Source organism: Elgaria multicarinata, chromosome 13 (assembly GCF_023053635.1).
Source record: "Elgaria multicarinata webbii isolate HBS135686 ecotype San Diego chromosome 13, rElgMul1.1.pri, whole genome shotgun sequence".
In the NCBI taxonomy this organism is placed as follows: domain Eukaryota; kingdom Metazoa; phylum Chordata; class Lepidosauria; order Squamata; family Anguidae; genus Elgaria; species Elgaria multicarinata.
In genome coordinates, this window is record NC_086183.1 from 32,313,482 (window position 1) to 32,340,873 (window position 27,392).

The 27,392-nt window shown below is 49.7% G+C and overlaps 2 protein-coding genes across 7 annotated transcripts in view; one reads left to right on the plus strand and one right to left on the minus strand.

Moving 5' to 3' along the window:
• Positions 1-163: 163 nt before the first annotated feature.
• STRN4 (striatin 4) lies at positions 164-21,391 on the minus strand. Of its 2 annotated transcripts, none has more exons than XM_063140031.1 (18): positions 20,979-21,391; positions 15,306-15,409; positions 14,929-15,002; positions 13,633-13,711; positions 13,227-13,427; positions 11,149-11,305; positions 10,105-10,255; positions 8,854-8,967; positions 8,608-8,702; positions 8,221-8,396; positions 7,421-7,468; positions 6,756-6,877; positions 5,055-5,225; positions 2,676-2,816; positions 1,854-1,952; positions 1,589-1,675; positions 721-910; positions 164-615 (listed from the first exon to the last, which is right to left on the minus strand). In XM_063140031.1, the coding sequence occupies exons 1-17, from the start codon at positions 21,348-21,350 to the stop codon at positions 741-743; spliced, it is 2,361 nt and encodes a 786-aa protein (XP_062996101.1). In that variant the 5' UTR covers positions 21,351-21,391; the 3' UTR covers positions 164-615; positions 721-740. The 2 variants fall into 2 exon arrangements, with proteins under 2 accessions (XP_062996101.1, XP_062996100.1); XM_063140030.1 differs by having other exon boundaries at positions 8,608-8,723; positions 20,979-21,390.
• FKRP (fukutin related protein) overlaps positions 20,829-27,392 on the plus strand; it is a 10,055-nt gene continuing 3,491 nt past the window's right edge. Inside the window, exons 1-2 of one of the 5 annotated variants that reach the window (XM_063140034.1) lie at positions 20,845-20,905; positions 23,912-23,986. The gene's annotated coding sequence lies outside the window, so the exon portion shown is untranslated. Of the gene's footprint in view, positions 20,906-21,177; positions 21,352-21,445; positions 21,623-22,526; positions 22,578-23,911; positions 23,987-27,392 lie in introns of those variants that run through there. The other 4 variants (XM_063140033.1, XM_063140035.1, XM_063140036.1 and 1 more) reach the window with 4 other exon arrangements.

Below are 27,392 nucleotides of genomic sequence, written 5' to 3' on the forward strand. Positions count from 1 at the left end.
CGGGACGGGTTTTTTCCTCCGATTGCATCTTGTCCCTCCTTTGGCTCGGCTGAGGGAGCTCGGCCGGGGGAGGGGAGGAGTCACGGGGGGGTTCGATTTGGGCCAGAGATGCTGCTGTTGCGCTAGACCAGCAGGACGCTCTTCCTGCGCCCTCTTTGTTTGGGGGGGTGGGAGAGAGTCACCAGCACAAGGGGCAGTTAGGGAGATTTCAGAAAGCCACGCCCAAGGCGGCCGGTGCCACAAGCCCTTCCCCGGACCTCACGCAGAGCAGGAGATCCCAGTCCTTAACTCCCTCCCCCACCCCCCTCCCAACAAATCCCAGGAAAGTTTTTTCCACTCCCTGAGCTGGGAAATAAAAACCAGGCGACCTTGAAATGAGCGGAAAATATTTCAGTGCTGGTGAAGGTGAGCCCCAAGGTCTCAGGGAAGCAGCTGCCTTTCCCCCCCCCCTGGTCGATTGCCCCCGGCCACCACCGCTGCCCAGCAGGGTTCGGTCCTGAGCTGGAAGGGAGGTGGCGGGAGGCGCCCGTGGCGAAGGAAGGAGTCGTTGTTAGCACCACTGGCTGGGCCAGAGAAAGAGAGGAACAAAGCGGCAGCGGAGTCCTGGGGACGCTCCTAGCGGGAGGGGGAAGAAGAAGAAGAGACCATGAACTGGCGGCCAGGGGGACCCGTGCCCCTCTCCCCCCCCCCCCCGCTTCCCCCCACCTGGCCTTGGCTTACCTGCAGGCCTCATCCGCTTCTCATACGAAGACCTTGGCAAGGGCATCCGCCCCGGCACTGGCGATCAGGGCCTTGCTGGGGTGGAAGGCCACGTCGTGGATGGCCTCCTCGTGCTTCTTGCGGTGGGCTGTGATTTCCTGCGTGCACGTCTTGTTGTCCAGGTTCCAGAGCCGGAGGGAGCAGTCGTGGCCTGGAAGAGGCAGATGAGATGGGAGGGGGGGGGCTGCCCACGTGTGCATGGGGGTTTCCATGGGGCTTCTCTGCTGCACCCCTGCTTACTTAGGGGAGCAAGGGAAGGTGGCAGGACAGGCTCAATGACAGGCAAGCAGAGGGTGGCGGGCTAAAAGCCAACGCTGCCCGCCCGCAAAGAGGTCCGTTGTCAAGTCCTACCGCTTCACAGCTGCACCCGTTTTATTGACCGCACTTATATCACACTTTTTTTCCTCCAAGGAACCCACGGCAGTGTACATAATCCTCCTCCTCCTCCTCTCCATTTTATCCTCACAACAACAACCCTGCGAGGTAGGCTGGGCTGGGAGTCTGTGACTGTCCCAAAGTCACACCCAGTGGGTTTCCACGGCTGAGTGGGGACTAGAACCCGAGTCTCCCGACTCTCAGTTCGGCGCTCTAGTCACGACACCACACCGGCTCTCTGTTTTGCCTCTGGGCGGAACCATCTGAAGGCCAAATCACACAATCCCAGTTCTAGAGCTGGGGACTTTTCAAAGGGCAGCTGAGCATCCAAGGGAGGGGCCTGGCATTGCGCAGCGTTCGCTGCTCCCCCCGTCTGGAAGTGATTATCTCTCCTTGCGGTGAAGGTGCCAACGCTACACGCGAAACGAGCGTGGCAAGATCGGAAGGCACTTACTTCCTGACATAAGGAAGACACCGTTGGGATCTGCAGCCAGGCAGGTGACGGCATCCAGGTGAGCCACCATGGAGTGCACAGCTTTCCCTGCACGGAAAGAGGAGAGAACGGCTCTCTCTTAAAACATTTTACAGCAGTTACGAAGGGTCCACGCTCTACCCAGGCGTGCTTAAGAAAGGGATGCGCTTTGCATCAGTGCGAAAGAGGCAGAAGCTACAAGCTGAGGCCGCCTTACCAACTCAGGTCCCCCAGTCAGCGACCCTACCTGTCCGATTGTCTAGGAAGCGGATCCCTCGGTCGTCGTGGGCGGTGATGGTGACCGGCTGGGCTGGGTGGCTCACAACTTGGTTGATCTGACTGGCCCCTGTTCAGAGAGGGAGAGGAGTTGAAGCCCAGTCCCAAGAGAAGCTCCCCTTTGCTGGGGGTTCTTCTTGTTCTTTGGATAAGGCCAAGGATTCCCGGGGAGCTGCACCACAAACCCGCAAGAATTTGCACTCCGGGGGCCTTGACAGGGAACGCTATGCCCGCGTCTTTATTTCACGTAGGGCTACAACGGGTTTTTTTTAATGTATTAGTATTTTTTTAGCTGGACTAAACAAGGTGCTCTCAATGAAACGAGCAGATTTTTAAAAGGCAATTTTAAATAAATTAGATGACAAGCACCCAGCGGCTTTCAATTTGTTCTTTTACGATCTTGCATGTTAGTATTGTATGTTTAAGAGGCACCATGAGCTGGGTGGGCTGTGTATGAAAATGCCGGAAATAAAAAAAAAGCTCAACTAAAGGTTCATCGAAACAGGCCAACTTCAAACCATAGTTTATGCAGCTGGCTTCTTTTCGCTAACCGTAGTTAAGACTAACCACTGTGTAAGGTTTGGACGTCACACTAAACTGTGGTTTTCCTAAAATGGAAACAGAAGCTCCCATCACCTCTTTGTGTCTGCATGTGCCTGTGGGGAGAGTAGGCACATTCCACTGTTCTATCTGTGGGAGCCAGACGCACACAGTAGGACATACAGCTTCTCAGTTGTCCCTGGAACCAAGCCAGCCCTGTGCCCACCCCCATCTGATCCCATCCCCAGCTCACCGCTGGCCGGACTAGACTCCAGTGTCAGGACAGGGCAGGCAACCTCCACATCGTAGAGAACCGCATGGCCCGTCTGGAAGGCTGCCACAGCGTGCGCAGGGTCGGTACTGGAGAACGTGACGGAGGTCGGGATTCCGTTCTCTGCAGGATAAGAGAGAGGATGCGCCATTCCAGTATTCAAAGAGTGCCCAAGGGTTGCAGCTGTCAGAAGCCCTTTGAAAGAACAGGCAGTTTCCCCCGCACACACACTTACACACACCCTTTCCATGCCATTCACAATTTCAATGAGTTTCCACCTAACCCTGAGGTTTCATAAGCCTCTAATCTTCATTTTGTCCCTTCTACAAAACACAGTGCCTCACGCTGCACCCCTGTTCCAACTCTGAGGAGGTGCCCCTGCCACGACACAGGCTCTGAACACCAGACCCGGCCAAGGATACTCCCTGCTCAAGCCAAGCACCACCACTTGATACGCCTGAGGCAAGGGATAAAGCCCACCTTCCTCCAAACTATGTGGAGAAAGGGGTTTAAAATGGAGAATGGATTTTAATATATATAATATAATGCTCTGTGAGTTATATCTGCTTAGGTGAATGATTGTCAGAGTGGGTGTTATATGTGTAAACTTAAGATGATAAACGCCAAACAGACACGTGGGATTTTTGTGGTAGTTTTAAAACAAACAATCAAAATTTATCTTTAAAAGTTCACAAGCTTTGTTTCAACTAACAACATTTAAAAACCTTTTTGAAACCTTTCATACAATCCGGTCACTCCTTCACATTCGCGCTTTCCTTTTTCTCACACAATCACTCTGGAACTTTCTTTATTATCAGTATTGATTAATTGAGGAGACATTTCTACAGGCATTTCTACTCCTTCACATTTGCGCTTTCCTTTTTCTCACACAACCACTCTTGAACTTTCTTTATTCTCAGTATTGATTAATATACTTCCACTACGTGCACACCACACTCTAAAGACACCACTCACTACACTGACTCTCAAATTTCCCAGAACTTAAGTTCCATAAATACAGAGAGCACTACAGACTCTAAGAGTCCCTAACAAGTCTCCCTGGAAAGAACTCACAATCCCCTCCGTCCTTCCCTTATATATCACTCCTCCCCACTCCCAAGACATTCTAACTCCGCCCACTCAGGCCAAGATTCTACAAACCACAGACTTACAAACTGCAGACATACTTTTGGAATTGACTTGTGGGGTGTAACGCCACAGCCCCCTTTAAAGTACTACTGAGGAACTGGTCCAGCCTTCCCCGACCTGGTGCCCTCCAGATGTGTTGGACTAACTTTCTGGTTGGGGGGATTCTGGGGGTTGTAGTCCAACACATGTGGTGGGCACCAGGTTGGGGAAGGCTGGACTAGTCTAAGAATTGTAATGGGTCGTGGAGGGGACTTGGGGGTGGGAGGGAGGGAGAGAGGGAGGAGCAAGCCTGTCAAAATGTCAGCCATTTTCCTCTAGTCTCTAACAAGTCCATGGAGGGATGCAATTGATTAGACCAAATGGCAAACAGCTTCTGACCGAAGCAATTTCACTTCTAAGGAAGAAAGTGGACCTCAATAGCAGAGCAAGAAAAAGCACTTGGCATTCAGTTGTTTGTTGTCGCCCCACTCACTTGAAAAAATTAAACAGAGGTTCACGGGGGACAGAGAGCGTTACTGGTCACAAATGCTATCCAACAGAGGCCTGAAACAGTTGCACCAAAATCTACACACAAGCTGTAGCAGTGCTGTTTGCACGGCTGGGAGCCCTCCTGGGTCCTTGCAGCAGCACACAGCCTTTGACCAGAGCAGGCCCAAGGAAGACCCTAACACTGCACGTCCCACAAGAGCGCCACGCAACCGCCTCCAGCTAGATCAGCCTTCCTCAACCTGGGGGCGCTCCAGATGCGTTGGACTGCATCTCCCAGAATGCCCCAGCCAGCTGGCTGGGGCATTCTGGGAGATGCAGTCCAACGCATCTGGAGCGCCCCCAGGTTGAGGAAGGCTGAGCTAGACGGAAAAGCTGCCCGGCTGCGCGCAGCCCAAGAATTCGCACCGCTGAAACAGCCGCCAGCAAAGAGTGGGAAGGCGCCCTCTGCTGTTTAGATCTGGGACAGCTTGACGGCTGCCTTTTACACCTGTTTCCTTCCTGGTATTTATCACCGTTTACACAGCCTTTCCTTAATCTGCTACGTTCACCGTAGCAAATGAAGGGAAGGGGGGAACGGAGTTTGAGAGGGAAGAGGCAACGCAACGTCACAGCATTAACGGATGACAAGCCTGTGGCGGGATCTAGGGGGACACCTCTAACACACACACCCTCCCCCGGCCACGGGGACAAACTGAGGCAGCCCTTTTTCAAGGCCCAGCTCACCACTCTCCACATTGTAGGTGCTGAGGCAGGAAGAGTCACTGCTGCTGGGGTCCCATATCCTCACTGTGCCGTCCGCTGAGCAGGAAGCCAGGCGGTTCTTCGAGGGACTGAACGCCAGGCCCCAGACAGCATCCGTGTGGCCATCCAGAACGTTGCTGAGCACGCTGGGATCTGCACCGGAAACAAAAGCAAAAATCTAAGCTTTATGCAGCGATAAAGAGGTCTAGGCACTTTCACAAGCAGCTTAGAGCATCGTGTATTATTCATTTTTTAAAACATTACATACATTGTTATTTATTACGGTCACAGACCAGCAGAACCAACACCAAAACATACAAGGGATAGATAAAAAAAAGTGACATAAAAGCAAAATACAGCTTGGTGAGTTGCTTCTCTCAGAAGGATTGCAATGTTATTTTTCTAAATTGCATTGAGGTCAGGAGAAACTTAGAGACCCTTTCAGTAATATGGGAGGACACATCCCTTAAACAGATTAATACCGACGTTGTGGGGCTACATCCAGAAAAGGCTGTTAATAAAGGATAGATTAACTTTGTTCTGCATTCCTCATACATGTTACAGTGCAAAATGACCTGTTCCACAGATTCTATTGCTCCAGAACAGCCTTCCTCAACCTGGGGCGCTCCAGATGTGTTGGACTACAACTCCCAGAATGCCCCAGCCTGGGGCATTCTGGGAGATGCAGTCCAACACATCTGGAGCGCCCCAGGTTGAGGAAGGCAGCTCCAGAACCACAGGGACATATCTTACTAAATCGTCCTTCTAGTAATGCTGATGGCAACACATTAAAGCGAGTGAGGGCAAATGCTCTCCTATACTTGGGCATGGTTAAAGCATACAGATATGAAGCTGCAGTGAGCCCATAGTTATTAAAATTGTTGTAGAGCGGTGGAGAGCAAGATTTGTTAGCAGCGGTTCTTAAACGCTGTAGATCTAGATCTGTTAGTCTTTGAACAAGAGACTGGGCCTTTGTTCATTTTTTTAGCCTTCAGAGCCAGACACAAGGCAAATAATATCACAATATTTATGATATTTATGTTACACATTCAGGACCAGCCTTTCAATACATATATATCCCCAGCAAGCTAACAGATTTACCAACAGAACCCAGCATGTTGGACAACATAAAGTTGGATGAGCAGCACAAAGACAATCCCAGGAGTTTTAATCACCTGGGAAACGTAAAAACCCCTCGACCAGGCACCAGGTGAGCCTCCGTGGAGTGAACATTTCGGACCAGGGCTGGGATGCCCTCTCTTTACACATCCTAATGAGATGCATGCTGGCTTTGGCCCCCTGGCAGGCTATTCAACTGGAGGGGGCGAACATGAGGTTCACTTCCTGGTCCATCCCAGGAGGCCAGACCTCACAAAGAAAAATGCTCACCCTCAAACACACTGAAGCACATGGGTGGCTACCAGAACAGCCCCTTGTCCTTACTGCCGGCAGCAAAAACCTGGTCCCCACTAAGCGGAGTTTGTAGAAGTTGCAGCCTTGCCAAAGATGGATGCTAACAAGACTCCTCCCCACTCCCCAAACCCCCCAACTTGGTGGGCAAGGCACCTACGGCTCCTGTCTATGTCATGCTACAGTGACTCTCAGTGGTGAACACGGCATTCATCTCTGGATTAAGCGATGCAAGCCAGGAGAGTGCTGGGGCGCACAGCTAAGTGTCCCTACCGTAACCGTCGTAGGGGTCCATATTGAGATCTGGGATCCTCCAGCAGTGGATCCTTGTGTCTGATCCTCCGCTGTAGCAGTATTCACTGTTGCAGCCCATGGCAACAGAAAGCACCGGGCCCCTAGCAGGATACAACAAGGAGCACGTGAGAACGGGCGGAAGAAGCGAGGGCCTTACTTTTAAAGCAGGGATCTTCTGCTATAGCAGTGGCTTTCCGACTGCAGAACGACGCTTGTCCTTTCTGCACAAAGGCGTTCCTAGTACTCCCTTAGAGGGGGAATCCAATGAAGCTTCTTTCTTGCTCTTGGGGCCGGCCCTACCCTTAGGGAGGGTGAAGCGACTGCTTTAGATGGATTTGAGGTGGCAATGAAAGGGTAACAAACTGTTATTCAATTTAGGATTGTATTTTTTTATTTCCAGGAAAGGGGGAGAAACGTTTGTGGAATTTTTCTTCCTTGGGTGTCCAAATAACATGGGTGGCCTTCGTTGTGATGCATTTTGACGTGGGGGGGGGGCTTTCCTGCTCCACCTTAGGCCGCAAAATGTCTTGGTCCAGCCCTGCTAGGGATGAATGGCTTCCACCCCCACATGCAATGGGCTAGCAAGAAATGGCATCCATCCCCACATGCCATAGTCCTATACGCACACGCACACACGTATATACCTGTGTGCCCTGAATGCGTAGACTGGCTCCACGTCCAACGCTGCATTCCTGTAACAGTAGAGAAGAGGGAGGATGAAAGAGTCAAATGGGTGACCTATGCTACTGTGCATTTTGGAGTCACCTGCTGCGTTTACATGGAGCGCTCCGTGGTATCCTATCCAGATTATTTGGTTCTTAGCAGCTTAGCTTCAATGGCCGGCCCAGAGGTCAGGAGTAGAGCCCCAAGTTCCGCCCGTGGCATCTCCAGATGAGGTTGGCAAAGGCCCCTGCCTGAGAGTTTCTGCTGCCAGTCAGAGCAGACAATACTGGGCTAGAAGGACCAACGCTCTGGCTTAACGCAAGGCAGCTCCATACACTCCTAAGGGAGCTCAGGGAGCGCTGCTGACCTCCAGGTGGGTCAACAGGTAGCAGTAAGTTGGGGGTTCTGGCATTCATTAGGTTGCAGCTGCTTTCAACTATGGCTGGGGGACATCTTTCACATTGCACAGGTTTAAAAACTGGGCTTTCCCCCCCCAAAAAAACTTTGGGAACTGCAGCTTCGCGAGACTGCTGAGCTGGCTTTGTCAGGGATCCACAAGCTCTCACAGAACTGCAGCATTCCTCAACTGGGGACCATGACAGCTAATGGAGTAAAGATTCTCTCCTGCAGAAATGCCCAGAGTTGGGGCTGATCAAGCGCCGGCTCGGCCATCTTGCCCTTCCAACAACGGAGAGCTCTTCGGTTTTCTGCCTCTAGGCGCTGACTCAATGTTAGGCTAACCGCTCCAGCCCCAAAGAGGGCAAACGCTCCCCGCGCTCACTTTTTGGCTGCCACCGTCTTCTGGAGGTTCCACAGCTTCAGTGTGCCGTCCTCCGAGGCGGTGACCAGCGCGGACTCGACGTGGTGGAACACCAGGGCCCGGATCCCATCATAGTGGCTCCGGAGGGTAAACTTGGGGTTCCATGTCTTCTTAAAAGCATCTTTGCTGTCTGAGAGCTGCGGAAGAAGGGTGAAAGGAGGGGGGGGAGAGAGAATGCCCCTATTTAATCTCCCGCCTGCTCCAGAGCTGCTTCCCCACCAGCGACGCAGCTCCCTTCCCCTGCTAACCGTCACCACAACCGGATGAGCAGGAAGGGGCTTGGGAAGGCAGGAGAGGGGACAACAGAGACCGACAACAGTCAGAAGTTGCGTCTCCGTGGCTACTCACATCACAGCTTAGCTCGTTGTCATTGGTGACAGTCAGGTCGGCAAGGTCCCCCAGACTGACCTCCCCTCCGCCAATGGTGTCCATGATAAACACATCTGAGGAGAAGCCCAGCGACCCTGATTCAGGGAGGGAAGAGGAAGCGGTTTAGAAGTCTAGCAACGTGCCAGCAGCAGGGCAACGGAAACAGCCACGGGGGTATTTTGGCTGGCACCACGCAAAAGCTTAGAGGGCTAGCCAAGCCATCACCTTCGTGAGTCCTGGGCTGACTGGAGACGGCCGACGGCATGGATGGCTTAGGAGGGAGCCCATCGACGTCTCGGAGGTCGGCAAGCATGCCTTGCAGCTTCACCCGGCGGGTTTCTGCAGGAGGAAAGGGGGGAGACGGACGTCCGGAGAGTGAAAGTGAATCACCCCCTGACAGTTGCAAACGAGCGGATCCAGGCTCAGCTTTGAAACACATGGAAGAGAAGGTTAGCAAAGGCTCCTCATCAAGAGGGCTGCATATTACCTCCAGCATCAGAGGCACTATGCCTACGTACACCAGTCACTGAGGAACACCAGCGGGAGGGTGCTGCGGCACTCAGGTCCTGCTTCTGGGCTTCCCAAAGGCATCTGTGTGGCAATTCCGGAACAGGATGTTGGGCCAGAGAGGCCTTTGGCCTCACCCAACGTGGCTGTTCCAGCATGGCTCTTGTGAAACAGCCCCCAACACGCAGGAGCCAAGCTCCTTCGGGGGGTGATACACATCTCATGAACCCCGGCAATTTAGGATACAGTGTTCTAGGAGAAGTTAATCCATAAGCTTCCCAAGAGAGCTGGACAACGTTGCCCACCCGGCACTCCCCAGATGTGTTGGACTACAACTCATAGAAGGCTAACATTCCTGCACTGAGCAGGGGGTTGGATCTGATGGCCTTAGAGGCCCCTTCCAACTCAACTATTCTATTTTATTTATTTATTTTATTTATTTAAGGATTTTTATGCCGCCATTCAGCCAAAAAAGGCTCTCACGGCGGCTTACAAAAGTATTTCTTGACAGTCCCTGCCCACAAGCTTACAATCTAAAAGACGCGACACAAAAGGAAAGGGGATTGGGAGGGAGGAGGAGGAGGGGGAAAAGGAAAGCAAATTCAGGCACTATAATCTTAGTTGCAAAGTTCAGCAGTTACAGTTGACAGCAGGAGGGAGGGGGGCTCTCAGCTGGAGCTGGACCCAGGCACGGTGGAGAGGTGCCTGGCTGCTGCTTCCTCCCTCACTGGTGGTCTCTGCAGAGACAGTTGGTAGCAGGAGGGAGGGAGCTCTCAGCTGGAGCTGGACCCAGGCATGGTGGAGAGGTGCCTGGCTGCTGCTTCCTCCCTCACTATGATTCTATGAACTCCCCCCAGCCAGCATGGGGGATTCTAGGAGCTGTAGACCAACACATCTGGAGGACACCAGGTTGAGAAAGGCAGATAACCTATCAGAAAGAGAAGAAGCTGGACTCAACCCCATAATTACCGATCTCGTTGCCATCTCCGGCCCGCCGGGTGTCCCCGGACCCCTCGCCGTTCTCCCCAGAGCCGAGGAAGTCGAACTCGCTCAGCGCATCCTCCGAGTCCTCATCATCATCTTCGTCCTCTACTTCTGGCATCAGGGGCTTGTTGACGAGCTGCCGAGAGGCATAACAGCTATCAGAGCTTGGTTGGGGATCATGCCCACATGCGAAGAGGAGTAGCACCAGCGTGGCCAGAGGGAAAGAACCTTTCCCAGTCTGCAGCTTATAACTTATGACTGCACCGATTACCACTCTTGTTGTAGCAGGGTGGGGAGTTGCAGGTATCCAAGGCCTTTTGTGTCCAAAAAACAAAGGTGCAAAAACTTACACCTAAATAACTCCTAGGCTGACTGGTCACAACAGAGTGATTCCCAAACCCATCATGAAGCTAGAAATCCTCTGTAAATAGGTAATCAGGCTAAGAGTGGCAGAAGCAGATTCATATTTTATCTATTTTATTCATTTATTTCATTTATATTCCACCCTTTTTCTTCCAAGGAACTCAAGGCAGTGTACATAACCCGCCTCCTCTCCATTTTATCCGCACAACAACCACCCTGTGAGGTGGGTTGAGTCGAGGGTCTGTGATTGGCCCAAAGTCACCCACCGCGCTTCCGTGGCTGAGGGGGGACTAGAACCCGGATCTCCCGACTCCCAGTCCAACACTCTAACCACGACAACACAATGGCTCTCATTTTGCTTTTTCAACTTGGATCCAAAAAAGAGAAAGGGGGGGGGGAGGGCAAAATATTCAAGCGACATTATCAACAGCGAATGGCACACACAGACTTGAATGCAAACCCTTGATTAAGGCACAGGGCTCCATTTTCCCAGCAGAGGTAGCAGCGGAAGCTACAATTCAACTCCCAGCTCTAAAATTGCTGGACATGGATTCTCTTCAGGGAACTCAACTGGTCTCAACCGCCCTGCTCCTAAGTCTCCGTTTAAGACGAGTCCAAACTAACGCCTCTGTCTCTTTGCTCTCTTCAAGGAGGAGCGAAGGGTACCTTTACTCGCTGCTTCTTGTGTTGCCGCTGCGTCTCGAGGGGCAGGCTTTCCAAATCCTCCTCTTTGTCACTGTCTTCTTCTTCACAACCCTGCAGGAAGGGGATCTTCTCCATCACTGCGCTGCTGATCCGGTCTTTTGCCTCCTTCCCAGCATTCCTGCCAGCCGGAAAAGTAAGAATAGTTGACACTGGGAAGGCCCAATTTGGGGCCCAGGGGGGCCCTATGCAGAAGCGTAATTATTATTAGGGATTAAACAGAAGTCATGGACATTTTCTTGTTTGGAGATAGGTACTCAACCTCAAGAGAGGGTGGAAATAAATTATCTTCCCCCACCCTACAGGGTTCCACACTCCCTCAGACATCATTTGTACATATCTGCATCCGACCTGACCATTCCAGGGGTCTACAAATACCCATCAATAGTCATGAAGCTCCATAAAAATCATGAAGTGTCCCGTGAAAGATCTTAGACAGCCTTCCCTGATCAAAAACGCCCTTCCTGCGTGCCCCATTCATATTTTCTCTCCTACACAAAGGTTAAAGCAACACGATGTGAACTTCTGGCAACCCCATGACTTTCTATGGATGTAATTGTAATAATAATAATAATAATAATAATAATAATAATAATAATAATAATATATTTATTTATTTATTTCTTACCCGCCTCTCCCTTTGGATCGAGGCGGGGAACAACATTAGAACAGGAATCAATACATCTTAAAAATTCTTGATTTTACATTGATCTGGATAGGCCTGCCGGAAAAGGCTAGTCTTTAAAGCTGCCTTCAAATCACACAGAGAGTTAATTTTATGAATCTCCTCCAGCAGGCCGTTCCACAAACTGGGGGCGACATTTTCTTCCACTGCCCCTTACGCCTGGAACGCTCTTCCAGAACATTTGCGAACTACAAGTTCAATCGCAGTTTTTAAAGCTCAGCTAAAAACTTTTCTTTTTTCTAAAGCTTTTAAAACTTGATTTTGATCTTACTTTTATACTGTTAGTTTTACTCTACCCTGTGCCTGTTTGGTGCATTCTCTTCCCCTTCTTATTGTTTTATTATGATTCTATTAGAATGTAAGCCTATGCGGCAGGGTTTTGCTATTTTATTGTTTTACTCTGTACAGCACCATGTACATTGATGGTGCTATATAAATAAATAATAATAATAACGACAGGAGAAAAGGTTCTCTGGGAAACTGATGTCAGCCTAGTTTTAGCTGACTGAAGTAAGTTCACCCCAGAGGACCTGAGTGTGCAGGGCAGACTGTATGGAAGAAGGTGATCCCGGAGGTAACCTGAACCCAAACCATTTAGGGCTTTAAAGGTAATGACCAACACTTTGTACTTCGCCTGGAAACTAATTGGCAGCCAGTGGAGTGATTTTAATGTTGGGGGAATATGCTCACCCCTAGATGTACTGGTGACCAACCTGGCTGCCATATTTTGAACTAGTTGAAGTTTCCGAACTAGGTACAATGGTAGCCCTACGTAGAGCGCATTGCAGAAGTCAAGCCTTGAGGTTACCAGTGCGTGCACTACTGTCTTTAGGTCTTCCGACTCTAGAAAAGGTCGCAACTGGTGCAACAGCTGAAGCTGATACCGTATTTCTTCGATTGTAAGACATCATCGATTGTAAGACGCACACTAATTTCAGTACCACAAACAGGAAAAAAAAAACCTAAGACACACCCGCGATTCTAAGACGCACCCCATTTTTAGAGATGTTTATATCGGGGAAAAAGTGTGTCTTAGAATCAAAGAAATAGGGTAGTAGGCACTCCTGGGATGTAGATAAGGGTGCCACTCTATCTCTGCAACTCTATGATGAAAGCCTGTGCGCCTGGCACTAGCAATTGGCAGACAGTTCAAAATGATTCAGGAAGTACCAATAAAGTCAGCAACCAGACCGTACCCTGTTGCCAGAGGCTGGAGCAGGCTTCATTCCTGCAGGAAGTCTGCCAATGGGAGCAGTGGGTGGGTGCGCCAGAACGAAGAGTCACGCCTTTGTGGGAGGTGAAGTGCATGGAGAAGCCGCCCCTCCACCCGACCCCAACCGAAGCAGCTGCCACTCACCTTTTGATCTGCTCCTCTATCTGCTTGACAAGGAGGGATTCTCCGCCATTCAGCCCAGCAGGCCCTGAGGCAGGCCCAGTCGCTAAGCCACTGGGCTCGGCAGCACCATTTAACTCCACAGAGCAGCGGCCCAGCAGAGAGCGAACCCGCTTCGAACGCATGTCTAGGATGGTGTCTGTGTAGCCCACTTCTTCCAGGTACCTGGGGAAGCCGGTCACAAGGGAGAGGCGTCCTCCTTCAGTTTCAATTCATGCAGGGGCTAGCAATTGGCAGGCCCTCGGTCAAATCGGTCTAGAGACTGGCTGCCAAGGAGGCCAACGGCTCAAGACGCTTTGCCTGGAAGGGCCTCGCACACCCTCCCCTCCCTCATTCACAGAGCCTCAGCCCTGGGGGAGCGTCTACTCACTGGCGGAGGAGTTGGCGCCCTTCTTTCCACATAAACTGGTTGCTTTCCAATGAAATTGTTTCTGCTGGCCCATTGGAGACTAGCCACAAAACAAAGAAAGGTCTCCATCAGCAATTCACCCTGCTACTAGGAGGTTTCTGACAGCTGTGCTGGGACTTGCCAGGGAAGTGGGGGGCACACCAACGAAGCGCCAGCCCTCGCATTTATTTTACTTCTTTAAAGTATTTCTTTATTTCTATAAAGCCTCGTGTGTCGCAGAGTGGTAAGCGGCAGTTACTGCAGCCGAAACTCTCCCCACGGCCTGAGTCCGATCCCAGCGGAAGCTGGTTCTCAGGCAGCCGGCTCAGGTCGACTCAGCCTTCCAGCCTTCTGAGGTCAGTAAAATGAGTCCCCAGCTAGCTGGGGGAAAGGTAACCACGACTGGGGAAGGCCATGGCAAACCACCCCGCTACAAAGTCTGCCAAGAAAACGTCGGCGAAAGCAGGCCTCCCTCTAGGAGCCAGCAATGACTCAAGTGCTTTGCACGAGAGGTTCCTTTCCTTTCCTGAAAGTATTTATAGCCCACCTTTTCACTTTTTGGGCATTCAAAGGCAGCTTACAAATAACAAAACCAAATTAACCGTGTGTTTTTCAATCATAAATAAATTGTTATTTATTAGTCGCAGACCAGCAAAATCAACACCAAAACATGCAAAGGACAGATAAAAAAGTGACATAAAAACAAAATACAGCTTGGTGAGTTGCTTCTCTCAGAAGGATGGCAACGTTATTTTTCTAATTTGCACTGAGGTCATGAGAAACTTAGAGACCCTTTCAGTAATATGGGAGGACACATCCCTTAAAGAGATGAATACCAACGTTGTGGGGCTACATCCAGAAAAGGCTGTCAATCAAAATATGAGGCCAAACTGTAAAACCCAGGATTAAAACGAACGTAGCCAAAGGAAAGCAATAAATGCATACACCCATTAAAGGTTTGGAATAGCAAGGCAGACATAACTTGATGCCTGAAAGATTAGCGTTGGCACCAAGGAAGTATTCCCTGCAGATGCACTGGACTGCAACTCCCAGAATTCCCAGCCAGTATGGGCTGCTCTATCCTGTCAGAGGGCAGGAGACACTTGAAGCAGGACCTCAGAAGGTCAGGTTCCTAGACCTCTCTCACTGTAATAGGATGCCTCTTGCCATCCCAACCCTAAAACAGTACTCCTGGCAATAGGAGCAACCCCATAAGCAATGGCAGCTGGCTAAGAGGAAGCACATCACGGGCACATCACTGGAGTGAGAACCACATACCTGGTTCTGACATATCTGGTTTCTTTTCCCCCTGGTTCAGTTCAGTGCCAAATTTCAGCTTGTGGTACTTCGACCTGGAATGAGCAAGGAAACCTTAGCCACGGAAATCAATATCGGTCATTTTCTTCACAGTGGGGGATGCCATCAAGCACAATGGAGAAGTGACCATCACACAACTCCTACCTGAATGGCATTAAGGAAGGAGAGCTCAGAAGGAATCTCCTGACCACACCAGCGGAAGACTCCACCCCTTTTCAAAACATAGGCCCTGCCTTCTCGTCTGAGCAGCCAATGAAGAGGTGGGTGGGTCTGATCCCGAGTATAAATATATCCCCTGTCACCACAGAGAGGACGTACTGGAATACAACATGGCTCACCTCTCCTGCTTCAACGCGTATTCCAGCATCTTTATCCTCCGCACAAGATCGGTCTTCAGGTTCTCTTGGCCCTTCCTTTCCCCCTGAAGAAAGGCCACCTGGGCCTAGAGGGAGCAAGAACCAAAGTTTAGGGACACAGGATTCTGACATCACCCCCACATTTTGGGACCATTTCAGTAAAATTCAACACAAAGACTTCCAGCCATATATAATGGATTTTTTAAAAAAATATCTCTCCCCTGCTTATGAATTCTCATTGGCTTAACTTCTGTGATGTCATGGGATTACTGGAGATCAGTGCAACGGATTGAAAAGAAGAGGGGACAAAATACCCTTGCATAGGAAGCACTGTGTGCTGCAGGGAAGCTTGTAAAACAGTTCAGAAAGCAGAAGAGGGGTGAAGACAACCCTCATGTGGCATCTAGGGACAAGGGCGGTATGACGATAGTGTGAAAAGGCACAGACACACAAAAGGGACGGGATTTTACATGCCAATTCAGAGGTGGCATCTCTCTTATCCAGACCCTTGTGCCATCCCTAGAGTGACTGAGTGGTTAAGACCAGGAACTAGGAGACTCAGTCCCGTTCCATGTTTTCTCTCAGCAGGCCACAAACCCAAATGAGATGCAGAGGTCCTGCCACGGCTGTCATGTTTGCCTGACAAATATCTTTAAAATACTGGTGTGCAAATCTGCTCACAGCTGCGAAAGCAAACTGGCCTGTAGACTGCAGGGAACACTCCCCCTGTCAGATAAGCAAATTCTATATTCCAGTACATCGCAGTAGAACAGGAGCAACATTGTCTGAATAAGAATAAAGGTTCATAAGGGGTGTCAAACTATGGCGTTTCACTGGTGTGAGGCCAGGTCAAAAGCTTGCTTATGCGCTTCAACAGTAGCTCTGGCATCTCATCACAAATTCACACTTAACGCAGCAGGAAAATCCAGCCATAACCTCATGCTGCATAAGTGAAGAGGTCTAATGAGTTAATGTTTATGGAGCGCTCTTGAAAAAGCCAGGCAGCACTAACGACATAATTAAATGCATGATCGAACTTCCCAGGACTAGGGAACTAGTCTCTCTTACAGCTGTGAGAGTATCACAAATGGAAGACAGGGGACAGGTTATTTTCTAGAAGTCAAAGGCGGGATTTGTTTTATTATTTTCTACTTCTCTGCTGCTTTTCCTCATTGGGTCTTTAAAGTGGCTTTGATCACTGCCCACAGGGCATGAACTCACCCCACTTTTACTTCCAGTAAACAGATTTCACAAGTTTATGTATTGTTTAAAGACCTGTGAAACATGTTTGATGAGAAGTTGCAGCAGGACAAAACAAATTTGTGCACACTCTGGGAATTAAAGTTAAGATGATCAGAAGTCCTCCCTGGTAAGAAATTGACACACTGGCTGGATCACCAAGGGAGCTCACAAGCAGGCACAGGGGAGGGGTATTGACCTGGTTTGTCTCCAGAAGCTACAAAACCAAGGTAAGCACTCTCTGAACAATGAAGTTCATTTTTAGCTAATAATGGCTAACCACCTAAATCTCTCCACCATAAATCTGTCTAATCTATTTTTAAAGCCACCTATCTATGCAAGAGGTGATATATTCAGTCAGTCAAGTAAACTGAATGCGAAAGAATTCATTTTATGGGGCCTAAAGCTATTGTTACTCAGTCCTACCAGATAGTCCCCCAAATTCCAGTTTTGAGAGCACACAATTAATTTATCTGGACTGACCCTCCCGTATCATTCTGGATGCCGAAAACGATTTGTCATTTCTTAAGAAAGCTGAAGGTGCTTTGACAAAGACTGTGCTTCTCACAGTGCGATTGCAATTCCTTGTCTCCCATGTTGCCTCTGGTAAAACATGTTTTTAACACAATACGAAAACTGGTTTACCAGAGGAATAAAGGAGGAATGAGCACGTTCACCATGAGGCAGTAATCCCTCTTTCAAACTGCCCCTGACTCTTTGGGGGAAACTTACACTCTCGTTTCCAGTCTTAAGTCAATCTCTGCCTGTTCTGCCCACTACCTCCCTACCACCTTTGCATCGACTTAAAATACAAAATCTCCTGCCATCTCCATTCCCAGATGTTATTATGACAGGAGAGGGCAGCTGCTTCCCAGCCACCTGGGAGTGACAGGTGCTGGTAGGGTCCTTCCTCCTCCTCATATACACACCCCTTCCCCCAAGGTTGCCCCTATTTGCTACAGAACAGGTGGCAGTGATATTCACCCACTCCATCACCACAGAGGGTATACATAGATTTCATGGAATCATAGAGTTGGAAGGGGCCTAACAAGGCCATCGAGTCCAACCCCCTGCTCAATGCAGGAATCAATGTACATGGGGTTCCCTGGTAGTCACCCTTCCAGAAACTGACCAGGCCTAGACCTGCTTAGCTTCAAGGTTGCAGCATCTCATGCCATGCTTCCACATGTGTCCATACACAGACCTCAAGATGCCAGTTGCACTCAGCCTCTCACTTTTTTGAGACAGTAAACTCCCTGGCCTTTCTGGGTCATTTCTTTCCCTGTCTCTCCAAAGGGAAGGGTCCTAATCATCCTCCCCACTGACTACCTCCAGCCTCAAATCAATTTACCCTCCAGGGAGACTTCAGAATATCCCCCAGTCACCAAAAGCATCATCTCACTACAGTCATTATTTGAATGGAGAGATGTCATCCATCTTCTGTTCCCCATTTCAGGTGCAAAATACTGTGCAGCCAGGCAGCTACTGATCTGAAGTGATTAATATCCCAATCATAAGCACACTTACTTTGAAGCAAGTTTCAGTGAAATCAGTGGGGTGTTACTGGGTCTCTTGTTTTGTGTGTATGTGTGTGGTGGGGACAATACTGGTGGGGGGCTGGAAATACATGTGCAGAAAACAGTTAGTCTCTTCTAGCTCTTGTTCTGTGGAAGTCAGGAAGCCATCTGCAACACGCACACCTGTCCTTAGGAACAAGGAGGCGGGGATAGCCTGCACCATCTCCAGAAAGGTCTTAAGATTTGTGGGAGGAAACCCACTACAAAAAAAAAGAAGCTGTCTTGAACGGAGTAGCAGGAATACCCTATTAAATTTGGGATATTCCTGCTGGGCTGAAGAGTGGAAGGGAAGATATAACTGTTCTGCTTAAGTTAGAGCAGCCTTCCCCAATGTGAGTCCTCCAGATGTGCTGGAGGGTACCACATTGGGGAAAGTTGAGTTAGAGGGTCCTAACCCAAGCCTAAATATATTTTGTGCATACACCCCAATATGGGGAGGGGAAAAGAAATAATGCCTTTCACGATGCTTAACTACATTACTTAGACTTGGGAGTTTGGGTTGGCTTTAGAACATAGGAAACTGCCTTATATCAAAAAAAATTCAGCTTTACCTGGAGATGCTGAGAATTGAACCTGAGACCCTCTGCACGCAAAGCATGAGCGTCTACCATTGATAACTGTGCATCTCTCCCCCTTGGCATTCGGAGTCATGCAGTAGAAGGAGCAGCCGTCTCCACCAGTGAAATTAGCTGAGATTATTAAACCATTTCAGGAGGAGGAAGCCCAAATTTCCAACATATTCCGTCTACTACAGTAAATCCTATGCGGGAATAGCAACACTGTCTTACTCGGGGGGGGGGGGGGGGTTATGTACAGATGTAATACTGGGATGGGGCGCTGCAGGGATCATGCATCACCCTTCCAAGAGATGAGGTTCACAATCTAGGCTTTTAGCCATTCTAAAAGAATTTGCCATACCGTCTAAGTGCTACAGAAGGGCGAGGGAGGTTAAAGGTGCCCCACCACTAGCAACCATGTCTCCCTAGTCAGTCTTACGGCATTGGGTAGCGTGGGATGCAATTCTTTTGGCATAGGATGCAATTCACATCAGACTTTTGGCCATATACACACACACTTGCACTTCTGCTACGATGGGACACGATGCCCATCTGTAACTTTCCCACAGCCTTTCCAGAGCCAGTGTGGTGTATTGGTTACAGCAGAGCTTTCCTAACTTTTCATGTTGGTGACACACTTTTTAGACACGCATCATTTAGCAACACAGTAATTCAATTTTACTAGCAAACCGGAGGTTAAACTAACCCCTTATAAGAGATACATACATAAATTGTAATAACGAAATGTATGGGGACACAACATATCTCATGAAAACCTTTCATTTATATTTTTTAAAATATATGATTTGCAAGATAATCACATACATTTCCAAGACTTTTCACAATGAACCAATGTTGTTGAGCTGCGATCGAGTGGCGGTTGAGAAGGTGTTCTATCAAAAAACTGGACCCATGGAATTTCTCGAATGCGTCACTTCAGGTGCAGCTGCGTCACCGGAAGTGACGCAGAATCAGCTGTTTCGACCCGATTATGCATACTGCGCATGCGCAGTACCTGTATGATCCCTCAACCACGGTGTGCATACGCGGATACGACGGAAGGGGAATATACTAGTGCACCATACTAATCGGCACTTTTGCTGCATAAAAATGCATGCAAGTTGGTATTGCTTATTTCACATAGACTCAGAGGTTTCTCGTTATGTTTGCGTGACACACCTACACACTGCAGCTGACACACTAACGTGTCGCAACACACAGTTTGGAAAGCTCTGGGTTAGAGTGTTGGACTGGGAGTCGGGAGATCCGGGTTCTAGTCCTCACTCGGCCATGGAAACCCACTAGGTGACTTTGGGCCAGTCACAGACTCTCAGCCCAACCTACCTCACCGGGTTGTTGTTGTGAGGATAAAATGGAGAGGAGGAGGAAGATTATATCTTGGGTTCCTTGGAGGAAAACGGCGGGATATAAATGCAATAAATAAATAAATTAGGAAGAGAGGAAAGGAACTAACCATACCCTTCCTGGCACTGTTGGGGAGTTGCCATTTATCAGTTGTCCCGTCCCCCCATCACATGTATTGGAGAAGGAACTGACAGCCATATCAGCTTAGTCCAGCCTTCCTCAACCTGGGGCGCTCCAGATGTGTTGGGCTCCAACTCCAACACTACAACAGCTGGCTGGGGCATTCTGGGAGATGCAGTCCAACACATCTGGAGCGCCCCAGGTTGAGGAAGGCTGGCTTAGTCAATCTTATAGCTCCCTGCTCCACTTGTATAGGGGGATATCAAGCATATCCCCCATCAGAAGGGGGACAGGACAGATTCACCCAAATCCTCAAATTGGCCCGGTGGGGGTGGGGGTGGGCTTAATGTCTGCAGGGATGTGAAAAGATGGGCCCCACCATGCCCTCCTAATCACTCTTAGGGCGATAACCCCGGCGCCACTTTCTATGGGGCAGAACCACCCCTATCCTCGCAATTAATGTGTGGGGGGTGTGTGTGGGGAGGGTGTCAGCCGTGTCGTCCCAGCGCCTCTCGTCGGGATGCCCCGTTTGGGGCGGGGTGGTGACACCAGCCGGCCGTCTCCTTCGGGGGTGTCTCCCCACCTGCCCTCCCCACCCCCACCCCCACCGCCACCCCCCGCCTCGGCCGCCCCGTCGGCCACCATTTCCCACCAAGATGGCGACGGCAGGAGCAGCAGGAAGGAAGCGGAGACCCCGCCGCGGCTGATCCTCCCCGAGGCCCCGGTATTGCCCTGCCCACCCCCTGCCCGCCCACCCCCGGCGCCGGCCCTTCGCCCCCGGCCCGGCCGCCCCTCACCTGCAGCTCGGCCCTCTCGGCCTCCCAGCGGCTCTTCTCGGCCTCGAAGCGCGCCCACTCGTGCTGGATGAAGTGCAGGATGCCCGGCAGGCTCAGCTCGCCGCGGCCCGGGCCGCCCTGCGTCGCCTGCTGCTGCTGCGGCTGCTGCTGCTGCTGAGGCGAAGGCGGCGGCGGCGGCGGCGGCTGGTCTCCCCCCGCGGCCAGCGCTTGGGCCTGGGCCGCCGCCGCCGCGGCCTGCTGGTGCAGCTGCTGGGCCCGCGCCGCCACCCGCTCGGCCTCCATCGGGGATCCCGTCGACGAGGGCGGCGGCGGAGGTGGCGGCGGCGGAGGTGGCTGCTGCGGCGGCTGCTGCTGTTGTTGCTGCTGCCACATAGTGAGCCCGCCGCGGGGGGAAGCGGCCCCGGTCTGTGTGGGGAGGCGGAGAGAGGGCGCGGGGGGGGGCACTTCCTGCCAGATAGTGAGCCAGCCAGGAAGTGGGGCCTAGGACGGGACGGCGCCGCCACTACTACGCCGCAGGAGAGCTAAAGGGGTGGGGGGGGGGGAGAGAAAGAGAGGAGGAGGACGGGTTTCCATGGCAACGGGAGGCGAGGGCCGTATCCTCTCGGTATCTCCACCTCCTCTCGCGGGAACCAGGGGCCGCCATGGTAACGGGGGGGGGCGCGCGCCGCTGCTCCCCCTCCGCCTCCCGCCCCGTCGAATCTCAACCGCCGCGCCGAACGAAGGCGGGGTCTCCATGGCAACGGGGCCTTGCCCGGGGCCCTGTAGGCGAGGTGGAAGGGTGGTCGCTTAGCAACCGTTTCTCATCCTCTCCCGTCTTTCTCAAGGCAGATTTGCAGTGTGCCCCCCTCACCCCACCCCACCCTACCAAGTGGAATAATAAAAAGAAAGAAAACATGACTATATTCACGACCAGTGTGGGTAGAACTAAGTTAGGGGCGCAAAACGTGTGGAGAGGTAGAAGTAGGGGTTACCATGGTGACGAGGGAGGCAGGGCAATGAGGGAGGAGCAGGAGTGCTATGGCAACGGAGGCCTCTCTCCTCTCCCCCCCCCCCCCCGCCCTGGATGAAAAGGCACAACAGTGCAACTCAGAGTAGGCTTCAGCACAAGCTGGGGAGTAACACTCCCCCCCTCCTGACTGTAGAAGGAACAGTTGCTTGAGTTTAATTTAAGCCAGGCCTACGCCCCAGCACCTGTTTTCTGTGCTAAGACTGAGGGTGTTATGCCACACATCTGCTGCTTTGGGGCTTCCGTGAAGTGTCTGGTTGGCCGTGTGGGGACAGAATGCTGTATTACATAGGCCTTGGTCTAACCTAGCATAGCTCCTTTTATGTTCTTATTGCCAAGAAAGTACACACAAGAGAGTGCAATTCTGTTCATCCTACTCCCTGAAACATCTGGGAGAGAGGGGTCTGAGCTTGAAGACTCTGCATCTCTCCATTTTTGGACATTAAAATGAAACACAGGGTTCCAGTGAGCTGAAATGTTATTTGATGGTAGCCTTTTTGACAAAAGCAGAAAAATTCTTCAGGGGTAACTCTGACAAGATAAATGGTAGTGGTGGTACTCATTTTTAATTGGTCATCAATATTCCTTCCAGGGTGGGTGTATTTCTTCTCTTACTACCAAGGGTACAGGAGCCTCTTTGGTCATGGATAAGCTCCCTTGTACAGATCAATAGATATAACTATTGCAGCACTTGGTAGTATAGACTCCTGACTAGGGTGACCCTATGGAAAGGAGGACAGTGCTCCTGTATCTTTAACAGTTGTATTGAAAAGGGAATTTCAGCAGGTGTCATTTATACATATGGGGAACCTGGTGAAATCCCCTCTTCATCACAACAGTTAAAGCTGCAGGTGCCCTGCCCTCTTTTAAATCTGGTCACTCTAGTATAGCTCCTGCAGCTTTGTTGTGATGAAGAGGGGATTTCACCAGGTTCTCCATATATACAAATGACACCTGCAGAAATTCCCTTTTCTATACAACTGTTAAATATACAGGAGCCCTGTCTTCCTTTTCATATGGTCACCCTACTCATGACAAGAATGAACAGAACTAGTATTATACCATTGCCGATAAATTAGGACGCAACACTATGCATCTTTAGAAGACGGGGGAAAGTCCTACAAAGCTGGGAGTTGTAGAACTTTTTTGTCTAAATGTGCATAGGATTGTGCCTTTAAGAACCTTTTAAATTCACTTGCTTGCTTAGCTTTGCATTTTGAAACGTAGCCTAAACAAGAGATTACTAGGCTGTTATAATATTGTGTGTGTGTGTGTGTCTCACACACACTCACACCATCTGCAATATGCAGCTAATTTTGTATTGCTCTTTATATTTGTAAGCCACTTAGGGTGTGTGTGTGTGTTGTTTATTTGTATTTGAATGGTGACTTAACTATAGTAGCCCACTTTATATATTAAGCTCTTAAGAAAAGTGGGCTTTGATTGCATCAACAAGAAAAGTCTTGTAGATGTTATCAAAAACATGGCTGTGTACGTGAGCTGAAGGGGGAACCTTGCCTCTTATTTAATGGTCCATTTCCATGGTGTAATGCGATTTGAAGAGGGTTTGAAAAATAACCTCTTGAGGATTCTAGGAAGGCAATGATGAGCAAACCATGAGATATTTAAAGCCTTGTTCCTCAGGAAGTGGCAGTCCACAGGTCACATCAGGTCCCCTGACACTCCTGCCAGCCCTTTGAACTGTTTCTTCTTTCTCTTTGCTCAGTCTTCCCTCCCTGAATAGAGAGAAATACATCCTCAGAGGACAGATTAGACAGAGAACAGATGTCAAGATATTTCTTGGATGGGATATTGGCAAAAGGAACCATGTTAACGAGCCAAAGAGAAAGGATTAGCATGGTTCAGAAAGTGTTGGCTGTGATCAGCCTTGAACTCTGATTCATTGTTTGTTAAATTTGCTTTTCAGCTGACTGCTGCTTTGGGGAGAAGAAAGCAACTTGTTGATAGTTCTAGAACCCTCAGTCCTATCTCTTCACAACAGGTAATAATAATAATAACAATATAATATCCCATTACAGACTGACTTCTTTATAATCTGCTCCAGAATTTTCCCAGGGATGGATGTCAAACTGACTGGTCTGTAGTTCCCAGGTTCCTCCTTTTTGCCCGTTTTGAAGATAGGGACAACGTTAGCCCTCCTCCAGTCATCCGGCACCTCTCCCGTCTTCCATGATTTTGCAAAGATAATAGACAAAGGTTCTGAGAGTTCTTCCGCTAGCTCCTTCATTACTCTAGGATGCAGTTCATCGGGCCCTGGAGATTTGAACTCATTCAAGGAAATTAGGTGTTCTTTGACCATTTGTTTATCAATCTCAAACTGCAATCCTGCCTTGTGTGCCTGGACCAATGTTTAAAACAGGATGAGTTATTTATTTGTTTGCTTCTTTGTTTACAGGATGAGTTCTAAATACTTTTTGGTTCATTGATTCGATTTTTAGCACACACCATTCCAAACAGCTTCAGGTCAGGTAACAGCACATTCAAGAAATACTTAATGATAAAATACATTGAGAACCTTTGAAATTCACTTGCTTGGTTAGTGTCACATGTTGAAACTTAGCCCAAACAAGACATTACTAGTCTGTTATACTATTGCTTCTGTCACACACACCCTCCATCTGCGATATGCAGCCAATTTTGAATTGTTCTTTATATCTGTAAGCCACCTTAGGGTGTGTGTGTGTTTGTAATTGAATAGTGACTTAACAATAGAAGCCCATCTTGCAGTGTCACATATCAAGAAAACTGGTTTATAAATACTAAGGGTGAAATCTTGTGCATGTTTAGACTGACAAAAGTCCTGTAACTCCCAGTATTCCCCAGCCGGCCATGTTGGGGAATGCATGTTTACTACATACTTTTTTTCTGTTTAAACATGCATAGGATTGCACCCTAAAGTGTTTTTATTCTCATGACTAGGAAAATGCCCATTGTGACTGGTGGAGCCTTTTTAGAAGGAGGGTTTGTATATTGCAAGGGTCGTCTTGGGGTTGGTAAGAAATAACATGCTTCGGTACTTTATGATGTTCTTCGCTTTTCAGGGTCCCTGACAGTGGCCTGCAGATTTTGTTCACAAGTGCAGTGCTTAACTAGTGGTTGGAGTGTCAGTTTAGGACTGGGAGGACCTGGGTTCAAATCCCCACTGAGCCATGATATCCATAGAGTGGCCGTGGGCCAGTCACGAACTCTCACCTCGCTTACCCCACAGGGTCGTTGAGAGGAGATGGTATGGGATGCGTTTGAGCTCCTGGGAGGAAAAGTGGGATATACATAGAGTAAGTAATAAAATGTGGATGAAGGTAAAGGTAGGTCATTTAGAATCATTCACCATCCTGTCTTATTTATTTATTACATTTTTATATTGCCCGATAGCCAAGGCTCTCCAGGCAGTGCACAATTAAAATCACAAAAATACAATAAGTATACAATAAATTAAAACATTAAAAGGTAAAAAGGTAAAATCAGATAAATTACAATCCAGGGAAAGCCTGTGTGAAGAGGTACGTTTTTAGGAGGCATTTAAAAGCTACAATACTTTCCACCTCCCGAACCGCACGAGGGAGGGTTTTCCAGAGGGTGGGGGCCGCCACAGAGAAGGCCCACCATCAAGGTTCTTCATAGCGACATTCCATTCATTTTGGAATGGCCAACAGGACCTCCTCTGAAGATCGTAACTGTCGCCCAGGTGTATTATAAGGGGAGGCGGTCTGCTAGGTATGCTGGTCCCAAGTTGTTTAGGGCTTTATAGGATAACAACTTAACCTTGTATATGGCTCAGTAGTTCATAGCACAGCAAGATGATGACAACGAGGACGAGTTAACTCTGTTATTATAAAAACAAGAACTGAGAACTGTTCTCTTTTCCTGGGAGACTGAACTGCTCTCAGGTGGGGATTTCTTCCTTCTACCTGCACTTTTTCCTTTTTCCTACCAAGGGTGGGCGGCGTGGGGAAGGAGCATCACGGAGAGATTACTGGTCCTTTAAAAGCAGAAGCCTTGATCCCTCCAGGGAAATGAGCAAACTTGATCTAAACAAGATTAACCAAGGCAGTGCCTCCTCCCCACCCACCCTACAATCCCTGGCCCATCTGCCACACCAGGAAGATTAGTGTGTGTGTGTGTGTGTTTAAAAATACTTTGAAGTCTTGCACTCATTAGTGCAAGCTCCCTGATTCCTGGGTGATGCCCAGTGGGAGCCTCGAAGCACCCTTGCAAGCATTTTGGTGTTTTCTGTTGGCTCTACCACTATCTGGGAGTTGCTGTTCTATCCCGCCTGACCTATCTGCCCAGGGGTGGTTGCGAACTCATCCCCTGCCTCAACCTATCTACCCAGCAGTGGTTGTGAATTTTGCTCACCAGACCCAAACCCAAAAAACAATAACCCAAACTCTGCAGGGGGCAAGTACAACCTGGTGACTCCACAATTGGGCTGTGTTTTGAAAACTAGGGGCGCAAACCTATGCACGTTTAGCCAGAAAAAAAAAATCTCACAACTTCCAGCATGCCCCAGCCAGCACAACTGGGAGTTGTAGGGTTTTTTCTATGCCAGTTACCTTCTAGGAAGTGACCGGCCATTCCCCCACCCCCACGGCAGCCATTTTATGCGTGGTCAAGGTTCCCCCATGTCAGCCATTTTGTGAGAGTGCCCATGACACACTCTCAGCTTTCCAAATGTGCCCACTGTCCCAAAGAGGTTGGGCACCCCTGATTTAACCTGGGACTTTCAGCAAGCAAAGTATGTATTCTGTCCCTGTGCCATAGCCTCTCTATACGTTGGGTAGTTTTTGCTTGAGTCGGGAAGTAATTGCTCCACAGATCCTTTATGCAAGAACATTTGTGTGTTGTGCCCATGGCATACCACAACCAGGATTTTAAACCAGTAATTCCTAAACTGTGTTCAGGGGCCCACAAATGTGTCGCAGGAAATCAATGAATTCAGTCAAGAAAGCCTCCTGCATGCCCACCCACAGGACAGGCTGCCCACTGCTTCTCTACATGACTTGTCGTTCTCGCCTGGCCTCCTTCCAGCCAACTTCTACGTGCTCTATGTGGGGCTGCCCTTGAAGCTGCTCCGGAAGCTGGAGCTAGTGCAGAACGCTGCAGCTCGGCTGTTGTCTGGAGCTGCCCCTTTCCAGCATGGAACTCCTCTGCTGAGGGAACAGCACCAGCTGCCTATTCGCTACCGGGCCAGGGTTAAGGTTCTTGTACTTGTGTACAAAGCCCTAAACAACTTGGGACCAGGATACCTGAGAGAGAGAGAGAGACTTCTCCCTTACCAACCTGCCCGGTCACTGAGGTCATCCGAGGGTCTGCTCCTGGTGGTTCCACCTAGATCCATCCTCCGATTGGAATCCACCAGGGGAAGAGCCTTCAGCGTGGTGGCCCCC